Consider the following 10,249-nt stretch of genomic DNA (forward strand, 5'->3'; position numbering starts at 1 on the left):
AATATATAAATACTGTAGTACTTTCATCAGTGGGCCACAGGCTCAGTCACCATTGGTTCCTCCTTCAGCAATAGATACTGACCTCTGCCAGATAAAAGTGTGAAGGTCAGGGTTAAGTTGAGGGATTATGGACGTCATGAATGATGTGTGAGTGACGTGGAGCAATGCTCTGAGGGTCAGGACCTCAATGGGTCACTGTTTTCTGTGAATCTGAGAAGGAAAAATGACTCAATGGTGGAACATCTTCCCACAACATATTGTGACGGGAGGGGCGACAAGTAGACATTTGCTTTATTCTAAGGGGTCATGGGATAAAAAGTTAGGGAACTACAGGAAACTCACAGACACAAACTGACAACAGAAAGGGTCTCCGCAGCAAAGGAGGACGAATAATGGAGATCTTTATCTCCGGGGTCTATTACCAACAAGTAGGTTTACTGGATTACTGACTAAAAACCCAGAGCGCACTCAAACCTGTAATATTTACTGAGCAAAGTTATCCATAATGCAATAATCCTGGTTCTAGAAAAAGACCCCGACATGGAGCCACGATGCTACACACATCAGTACAGTAGATGGCGCTGTACACACTGGGTGTCTGTTAATAAACAACGAAGAAGAAGAACTTGTGGGGTTTTTGTTTACATCGATGTTTCTTATATGTACGGTAACTTTCGCTATGTCGACAAAAATACACCACATGTCAGTCTTGCCTGGTTACTAGAGGTAAGCTATGCAGACAGTCGCACTATTATGACGCTCAACAAACAGCTAGCTTATCTTATATGGTGTTAGCATACAGCGGCTAGCAAACCGACCAACGGTTCTTTTCTTCTTTTTTTTTGCTTTATGGCAAACGTCAGTTATTTATCAGACAGGAAGACTACCCAGCTAACACGAGAGGCTGCTAGCAGCTAAGCTACCTGTTACTCTCACTGTTTAAAACATGTTAATGTGTTGTTCGTTGGGCTTATTTTTTAATTTCATGAGTGGTTGTTGTGTTTAGAATCGCGTCCACTGTCTGAATAATTGCTTACTCACATGCATTCAAGTTCTATACTTGAGTACAAATATATATATAGTTTATAGAATATGACACACCGTTACACAGTATTATATCCAACAGTATATCAAGTCATTTAAGTTAACTGCCTGAACATCAATGCATCAGTATGAAATTATGTATCAGTATGAAAGGGGTCATTCTTCATAATACATACTTGATTTGCTGCAAGTGCATTTTGCTAATAATACTTTTGCTTTTAATAGTTTTTAAGTCGTATCTATACTCTAAACAACGGTTCTTAAGACTGCATTACTCCCTGATTCAGTCATATAATTGAGACAACACCTTTTGTCCTGCAGGTCTGGATGAGTTGTGTGAGTTAAGACACGCTGCACACGATGACCACAGAGCCGGCCAGCCTGGAGAGCCTGCGTGTGCTGCACCAGAGCGACGACTACATCGTGGTGGACAAGCACTGGGACATCCGCATCGACAGCAAGATGTGGTACGAGAAGCACACCGTGCAAACGCAACTCGGCCGCCGCTTCCCTCAGCTGGCAGACCCTAGCACCTACTACGGATTCAGGTCAGGATCACACCAATGCTAACTGCATCGGGTCACATGCATCAGGCTCACGAAGACTGAGAGTCTCATCGTGTTTCTCTCTAAAAAGGTTCTGTCATCAGTTGGATTTCTCCACAAGTGGGGCTCTTTGCGTCGCCCTCAATAAGGCTGCTGCCGGCCGAGCTTACCGCTGCTTCAAGGACCGCACCGTCACCAAAGCCTACCTCGCCCTGGTATCAAACACAAACACAGCCGTCGCATGTACACAACAGAGCTGGTACCACATGTCAGCCTGCGTGTGACACCTTTTACATGTGACTAATACGTAAGTAAGTAAATGGTTTGATTCCCAGGTTCGTGGCTGGGTGGAGGAAGAGACACAAACCTTGGACTTCTCCATTGGCAAGAACTCCTCAGAGGGAAAAACACACATGATGTGTATCGAGGGAACAGAAGGTGTGTGTGTGTGTGTGTCTTTTAACATGTTTTACAGTTTTTTTAATTCTGGACTGGAAACCCCAAATTTTGTTCAGCAAGTTTTTTGTCCACACAAAGTAAAAACAGACACATAAAGTTAAAAACAAAATAAATATTCACACACAGAGTTTAAGAGGTCTAATAATGATTTAAATGAACTGTTGAATACTCTGTGAAGCATGCTTGGGAGGACTGAACTATTGACTTTTATTGACTTGCTGATCTCTCTCCTCTTCCTCCTGTCGTCAGGTTGTGAGAACCCGAAGCCTTGCCAAACTGAGCTGACGGTGTTGGAGTACGGATTGTACGACGGAGACTCTGTCACCAAAGTGCTGCTGCAGCCGCTCACTGGTAACAACACTCACTTCTTTTCATAGAGAGGACATGACTGTTTCTTCTTCTCGCCCTGACTCGCAGTCTGCTGCGTTTATTTCTTGGTGTTTGAGATGTTTTTTTTGGATTGTTTTGAACTTGAGTACCTTGTTGTGTTTCATGACTCTGCTGTGAAAAGTCTTTCTGGCTCCTCACCATCTCTTCACCCCCCTCCATCAGGCCGAACTCACCAGTTACGGGTCCACTGCAGCGCAATAGGCCACCCCATCGTCGGGGACTTCACCTACAGCTCTGGAGCGGACGACGCCCCCTACCGCATGATGCTGCACGCACACCTCCTCCACATTCCCCTGGAACCTGAGCCCCTGTTCGTCTCGGCCGGAGACCCCTTTCTCCCCGCGGCGGATCCCAAGTGGCTCCCGCAGCGCTCGTTACGGACTCTGGCGGCCACCGTGGGGGCACTGCTGGAGCGCAGGCTGGAGGAGGACAGGAAGCTCAAAGAGGAGAAGAGAGAGAGGGCGAGGAGGGAGGAGGAGAGGAGGAAAGGACGCCGGGATCAGAGGATTGAGGAGGAGAGTGAGGAGCAGAGGAGGCAGTGTCAGGAGTGGCTGAGCGAATGGTCTGGGGACTGATTTTATTATTATGTATTTTAATTTATTTTAGCTGTTTACTAATGAGGGTGATGTTGAGCGTGCATGCTCCATCTCACTGACCACCCCCCCGTTGCATTTAAGTGGCATACACAGAAGTAAACCCAGCGCCTTAATTCCCTCACAAACATGATTTTAGAGGAGACGTGTGTGAGCATGATGTAAGCTGCTGCTGTCTTATACAATCAACAACTGGGAGCTTCCCACTCAAACCAGTTCCTGGTTCGCTGAGCAGTTCCACCACAGTAGCTGAGAAATGAGTGCCTTTCTCAGGTTCATGTGGACAAGTGAGGGGTTGGGTTGATGCCATGTTTATTTTCTAATACCCCCCCCCCCCTGAAAAGTGTCAGAATTTGTATTTGGTACATGGTCATGTGACTTCACTCTGAGCAGCAGCATTTGTTTTGTGTCCTTGTCTAAATGCTCATAACCTCATGTGTGTTGTCACATTCACTGCATGGCTGTAACCATATAACAGCATTTAGCATACTACACTGTATGTTTCTGTTATTTCGTCATTGTTTTACTGCTTTGAATCAAACTGTTTCCAACACAAAAAAAAAGGTTTGTGTCAAAGTAACAACAAATACAAATGCGGTACAAATATAAAAAGCTAAATAAATGTTTGAACAAGAATTCAGCCTCGTCTTTACGTCATTAAAAATGCAACTGCCTACATGGGGTTTGTTGAGCTCTGAGGCCATACACACACACACACACACACACACACACACACACACACACACACACACTTTCTGCTGCCATAAGCACCATACAGCTCATAATTATTCCAGTGGCATACCTGTGCAGTTTAAATCCTGCATTACAGGTTGATGTGCTCATGTTCCTCTGCAGCATTCGAGACAACGGTGCAGTTACAACCTGTTAATGCAGTCACTGACGACCACCGGTTGTGTCTTAGCCCCCTGCAAACGCACAACGGTGTCTTTGCGATGCTCAAAATGCACCATATTACACCTCCTCATTGACTTCTACATCTTTCTTTGTAATAACAGTTCTTTTTTTTTTTTTTTTGTAAGGACCTATAAAGGAAACAGCAGACTATTGATTAAAATAAATGTACAAGAAGCCAAAGTGAAGAAAGCTCTAAATATAACAATACATGTGTAACGATGCAGGGTAATAGTTACTATATTACAAACAATGAGAATAAAATGTGCTTTATTACTGGGTAACTATAAACACAATTTGAAGTCAAGTACCGATGATGGTGCTCCTCATCCATAAGTGTTTTTAGGGGGTGAAAGTGTTGATGCTCAGTAACTTGAGCGGCATCCTCATTAATAACACAATGCAGTAAGTCACAACATATTATATATGTGTAATAAGTACATGTATCTTCTGTTATCACATTGTTCCTGAATCCCTCCTTAGGTTGATCCTGCAAATATTCCCTAAAAGGCAAAATATACAGGCAATGAAATGATTTGGATAGGTGCAGACCGACGAGAACTGCATTACCCACAATGCACCTGTTAGGTAGACGCGCGTCTACAAGTCAGCCACAAGGAAGTACGACATTAAAATCAGCGAAGGTTCAGCTGCCGTTCTGTTTTAGGAGCTGGAGTTTTAAAAAGTGGACGCTGGGGTTCGTTTTGAGTCGAAGCATAAAATAAACGAGTGACTTCGTTTAAAATGAGCTTCGCGGTGTTGTCGTATGAGGGTTTGGTTCATGCTGTGTCGGGAGCGATGGTGAGTTAGCTTCACTTTCACTATTGATACTGAATTAAACGGCTCTATATCTCCTCCCAGAGAACTGATTGTAGTCTTGTTTTAGGGAAGTGTGACTGCCATGACGGTGTTCTTCCCTCTTGACACCGCCAGGCTGAGGCTACAAGGTGAGAAACACAAGTGGTGCATTGTTTACATGTATTACAGTAATCAGTGTAACGTCATTATTAAAAACAAAGGTGTCTTTGTGTTCAGTGGATGAAAGTAGGAAGGCCAAATCAACTCCAGCCATTCTGGCTGAAATTATCAAAGAGGAAGGACTGTGAGTAAATTCTTAGTCTTAGCTTTATATCCTAATATATGTAATTACATAAACACACGCATCACAAGCGCCTCACACACGTCCATCCTAACTGGAAAAGATTTGTCCACAACAGTTTATGGTTAGAAGGGCTCTAAGTTGTCCCTGTGTTTGCTGTCCCTCCTGCAGATCCGCCCTGTACAGAGGCTGGTTCCCGGTCATCTGCAGCCTGTGCTGCTCCAACTTTGTGTACTTCTACTGCTTCCACAGCCTCAAGGCTGGCTGCCTGAAGGGAAAGCAGTCGACGCCAAGCACCGACTTACTCATAGGCATCGCTGCAGGTAGGAGGGTCGTGTTCGTCATAAATGACTGACTCGTTTTAGTGACTCGGGACAAGAAAAGTCCACCCAGTCTCCGAGTTGAGTCCACGTCTTGATTTTTTTTCCGTCTCCAGGTGTTGTGAACGTGCTGCTCACCACTCCTCTGTGGGTGGTCAACACCAGGCTGAAGCTTCAGGGTTCCAAGTTTCGCAATGCAGATATACGGCCCACCAACTACTCTGGCATTCTGGGTAAATGACTATTTCCTGGTCTGTCATGTGATGCCACGGGGCCCGATACTTTTTCCCAATGGGTCTACATTGTTTTGTTTTTTTCCATTAATGGCTGATTTGCTCTTTTGCTTTTGACAGATGCGTTTGCTCAGATCATCCGCGGTGAGGGCGTTGGAGCGCTGTGGAACGGGACCTTCCCGTCCCTGCTGCTGGTGATGAACCCGGCCGTCCAGTTCATGATTTATGAAGGCCTGAAGAGGCAGCTGAGGAGAGGAGCTCCCAGGGAGGTGAGTGACGAACAGAGAGAGGGAGATCGATGCTGAAATCAGAGCAGTACTTTTAGAAAGTACTGATGCGGGGAGACGATATATGAGGAACAAAGTCTTGACTATTGATGTTGAAAATTACAATATTATGTTTTTTATTATTTGTCATCATAATAAAGAGATCTTGGCATTTTTGTGATGGTCAATAAATTATTTGGCAGTTTTCCCTCAAATGTGAAGTGGAAAAAAAAAAATGTTGCCATTAAAAATGTCGTATAGATAACACAAGAGCAAAAATACACTGTTGCTGAATACCCTAAATATAATTATTAATATGATATATTATTATAATGATAATACAGTAATATTTCAGGTAGAAATAAGTGCCACATCATGATAATAAAATACATGAAAAACACATATAATAACATAATTAAAGCGGGTTGCCTCCTAATACAATGGTAGGGGAAACACTGCGCTCATTCCCTGTTCGCTCACTTGGTAACATCAAATGTCTTTCTGGTAGGGCGGGACTTATTTTCCTTTCCCCAATCAGGAGTCTGCATTCCCCGAAATAACCGATGAGAAGCTTATCTGGGTAAAACTGCTGTGATTGACACTTTGTTTAACAACAGAAATAAGGTTGAATTAAAATAACAATAAATACTTAAATTATCTGCTGGGTTATGTCACAAATAGAAAAATGATACTAAAAATAAAAAAATATTAGGGACTCAAACTCCTCTACCTGGTTACAAAAACATATTTTAGAAAAGGTTGCATACCTTCCTGACAGCCATAGCAACAGTAACTATGGAGGTTGGACAAAGCCTTGTAGCTCTGACCAAAACAAAAGAAAATGGTCGGACGAAGACATGGAGGTGAAGTACAGGGACCTTCAGGGAGAACTCTGAGGCCTCCGATTCAAATACAGTTGTCTCCTGGAAACAAACCAGGATCTCCAGAGAGACGACAAAGAACTCCGGAAAAACTACGACAAACTCCAGAACAAAAATGACATACTCCAGACAAAGATCGATAAAATCCTGACAACGGTTCGGTGAACTCCAGCAGAAGAAAGATAAACTCCCGCAGGAAGATGTCCGCCCTGAGGCTGCCAACGTTTCCCTTTGGAAGAAATTCAAAGGTTTCTTCATCCGTCATTTAAGGAAGAAGTCAAAACCTGAAAGCAGTCGCCCAGTGAAGACGATGCTCCATCGGGTAGCTCCCACATGAATCTGGATGACTGAGAAATAATAAATAAAATTTCAGACATACATTTCTGCCTCCCTCCCCTCGACTACCGATTATGTCACACATTAATGCTATATTTTCATTGGCTAGACAAAGTAGTGTACAGCTAGCTACAAACTGCACTCGTATGCTAACTCACATTAGCAATACGGTGGAGATACAGAGGCGCTTTTTAGAGTAAAGACCATCGCACAAGTGTTCTTTCTGCTTTCTCTCATCAAAGTCACTCTCCTATAAACGTCCATATATATATTCATGAAATTTGACACGTAGATTCTTTGATATGTTTGAATGTGCAGGAAAGTGCGTTCGAGACAGGCAAATAGCGGCTAGCGCTGTCCAAGACAGGAAATGTTGACCTTAGCACCTTTTTAAAAAAAGAGTTTACAAAGTGCTTTGACAGAGTGACAACAACTTGTTTTGTTGCCGCCACGGATACATAGTTCGATAACTTTTTGATCTTTTGAGTAACTTTTCACTGCCATGGTCTCAAGAGCATACTGACCAAATATGATGTCCATCGGGTTAAATCTCTAGGAGGAGTTTTGTTAAAGTACGAAGGCTTGAAATGGTCAAAAAATTCTAAATTGCTGACTTCCTGTTTGGTTTACTTCCAAGAGGATCTTTTGTACGTCCCATCAAGTTACACATACCTACTAAAATGTCATACAGCTCGGTGAAACCCAATGTTGGGGCTACTCAAAAGGGGGCGCTATCGAGCCAATTTTTCATGCCCCAATCAGACTGCAATTTTCGCACCACGACTTCCTTGCGTGCCAAATTTCAAAATCGTACCAGTATCCCAAGCACCTCCTTTTTGCGACGAAACACATACGATAATAATAATAAACATCAGAAGAACAATAGGTCCTCCGCTCCAACTAGGTCGGTGCTCTTGCCTTGATAAACCAAGAAGAGGAGGGAGGTTACTTCAGCTCATCCCATCATCTGGATGGGTAAACACGGGCTATGCAGTAATTCTCTTCACATGATTTTTGTGTGACTTAAAAAGAAAGAGACTGGTGAAGCAGATGCTTTTGTGTGTTTTCACACTTTTTCACATTTTGGCGGTTCACCGGAGCAAAGGTGGATAAATGTTGTAGTTCAGGATAACGTGACGCTCACGATGGAGGAGCGGTGAGTGTCAATTACTCACCTCACCAGTTAGTGTGGACGTTTGAATCCTGTGAGCCTTCAAGAGAAGCGAAACTCCTCAGACCTCTAGGCTTCCACTGCTCCTCTAATAATATGAATTTTCACTAAAGTTGTCTTCTTCTTCCCCTCCAAGCTGTCATCTGTTGAGTTTTTCATCATCGGCGCCGTCGCCAAAGCGTTTGCCACCATTGTTACGTACCCGTTGCAGACCATACAGTCCATTCTCAGGGTAGGTTTTTTTTTTTTTAAATGTGTATTTAAAGCCCTCCTCACAGATTTGTCTCATTTTTTATATAAAGAATAAAAGCCTTTATGCTGTCAGAATGAATGATGATGTGCTTTAATCACACACAGTTTGGTCAGTTCAGCGAGTCAAAGGACAAGTCAAAACTACTGTCCAGCATACGGACTATCAAGTGTCTATTGGTCAACAGGGTCAGGTGAGTGCACACACACACACACACACACACACACACACACACACACACACACACACACACACACACACACACACACTTTTGCTATAAAACGTTTTTTAAGAAAGTGGTAAAATAACTTTGTCTGTGTTGAAACTTGCAGTCCAAATCTGGTTTCTGGCATATCCAGATTACAATCAAATTTGCTTTGATGCAATCTGGGTGACAATTAACAAATTAAACTATTACGTTTCAACCATTCATAGCTGGGCATATCGCTCAATTCCAAACCTTTGAATCATTTAAAATGACATGTTTTGTCACCATCACACTAAGAACTAGAGAGCACATTGCCTTTATTCCTCTGGCTTACAACCTGCTGTTTATGTTCTTTATGTGACTTTGTGTGCATCATATGTAAATACTTTACGCTTATGTTATTACCACATGGAACATTGCAGATGAGTAAACAATGGAGGAACAAATCAGATTTGCCTGTAGTCTGAACATCTATCAGTTATTACACTGTAATAATGCAGCTCTCTTTCTGTGACTTGTGTGTGCGGAGACAGATTGTTAAATTAGTAAATGTTAAGAATTCCCAACCGATAGAGATGATTGACATGTTTTTTTGTTTGTTTTTTTTAACCCTGGTTTCCGTCTATAGGAAGTATGGCATGCTGGGTCTGTTTAAAGGCCTGGAGGCCAAGCTGCTGCAGACGGTGCTGACTGCTGCGCTCATGTTCCTTCTCTATGAGAATATTGCCAGCTGCACCTTCAGAGTCATGGGACTGAGCAGCAAGCACTACAAGAGACGCTAGCTAGCTTCACAACCATGAACGTTTGACCGCACTAAAGCACTGACTGACTGTGGTGATCACTGCTCACAGAGTCCCTGATGGGACTTCAACGTCCTGGAAATCTTTCTTGTGAACCAAGTTTTTAATATTTCTGTAAATCGTTAATGGTTACTTCATCCTCATTCTACAAATACTCTAACCAATAAAACATCACAAACTTAAAGTAAACCTCTCCCTCTAATTATTCTGATTTTGTTTCTCTGTTAAACCCTGAGTTGACGATGGATACGCGGCGGCTGAGAAGTCCATCTGGATGTGAGATGAGCTCCTTCGAGGTCCGACTGTGGAATACAAAAGAACACAAATTCAACAGACAGATTTATAAAGCGTTAACACAGTGGACATCCTACAGTGTAGTAGTTCAAGTAGGGGAACGATGAAAGAACCTGAAGGAGACTAACAAGATCAGTCTAAATCTGAATCTTTTCCATAAACACACGCACTCATGTCGGGTATGGTTCATGATAAATAATCACAACTCTCTTTATAAAGAGTCACAAATCAATGGACATTTTATAAATAAGTTTAACCAAAAATACTGGACTATATTTTACCGATACCTGTTTATTGTTACGTTTTGAATGCAGGAGTCAAATGAGTAAAACGAATGAAAAGTTGTTGAGATATGAAAATAGGACATACAGAATAATAAAAATGGTTTTATTACAATGACAATGACTGCAACTTTAAACAGTAAAATGCATAAATTAAGCAAAATATT

At 42.5% G+C, this 10,249-nt stretch overlaps 2 protein-coding genes across 3 annotated transcripts; both read left to right on the forward strand.

Moving 5' to 3' along the window:
• Nucleotides 1-625: 625 nt before the first annotated feature.
• Nucleotides 626-3,661, forward strand: rpusd1 (RNA pseudouridine synthase domain containing 1). Of its 2 annotated transcripts, none has more exons than XM_068704470.1 (6): nucleotides 626-726; nucleotides 1,366-1,592; nucleotides 1,681-1,804; nucleotides 1,925-2,027; nucleotides 2,298-2,399; nucleotides 2,601-3,661. In XM_068704470.1, exons 2-6 carry the CDS (start codon nucleotides 1,405-1,407, stop codon nucleotides 3,011-3,013), a joined length of 930 nt encoding a protein of 309 aa, XP_068560571.1. In that variant the 5' UTR covers nucleotides 626-726; nucleotides 1,366-1,404; the 3' UTR covers nucleotides 3,014-3,661. The 2 variants fall into 2 exon arrangements, with proteins under 2 accessions (XP_068560571.1, XP_068560573.1); XM_068704472.1 differs by lacking the exon at nucleotides 626-726 and adding an exon at nucleotides 863-913.
• An 889-nt stretch (nucleotides 3,662-4,550) lies between these two features.
• On the forward strand, nucleotides 4,551-9,696 carry slc25a17 (solute carrier family 25 member 17). The gene is made up of 9 exons (XM_068704467.1): nucleotides 4,551-4,744; nucleotides 4,830-4,890; nucleotides 4,979-5,045; nucleotides 5,214-5,365; nucleotides 5,479-5,595; nucleotides 5,716-5,864; nucleotides 8,386-8,481; nucleotides 8,607-8,692; nucleotides 9,336-9,696. Exons 1-9 carry the CDS (start codon nucleotides 4,688-4,690, stop codon nucleotides 9,487-9,489), a joined length of 939 nt encoding a protein of 312 aa, XP_068560568.1. The 5' UTR covers nucleotides 4,551-4,687; the 3' UTR covers nucleotides 9,490-9,696.
• The last annotated feature ends 553 nt before the right edge of the window (nucleotides 9,697-10,249 follow it).

This window comes from Cebidichthys violaceus, unplaced genomic scaffold (assembly GCF_023349555.1).
Source record: "Cebidichthys violaceus isolate CVI_PGR_0920_01 unplaced genomic scaffold, fCebVio1.0.p SCAF_92, whole genome shotgun sequence".
NCBI classification, from domain to species: Eukaryota; Metazoa; Chordata; class Actinopteri; order Perciformes; family Stichaeidae; genus Cebidichthys; species Cebidichthys violaceus.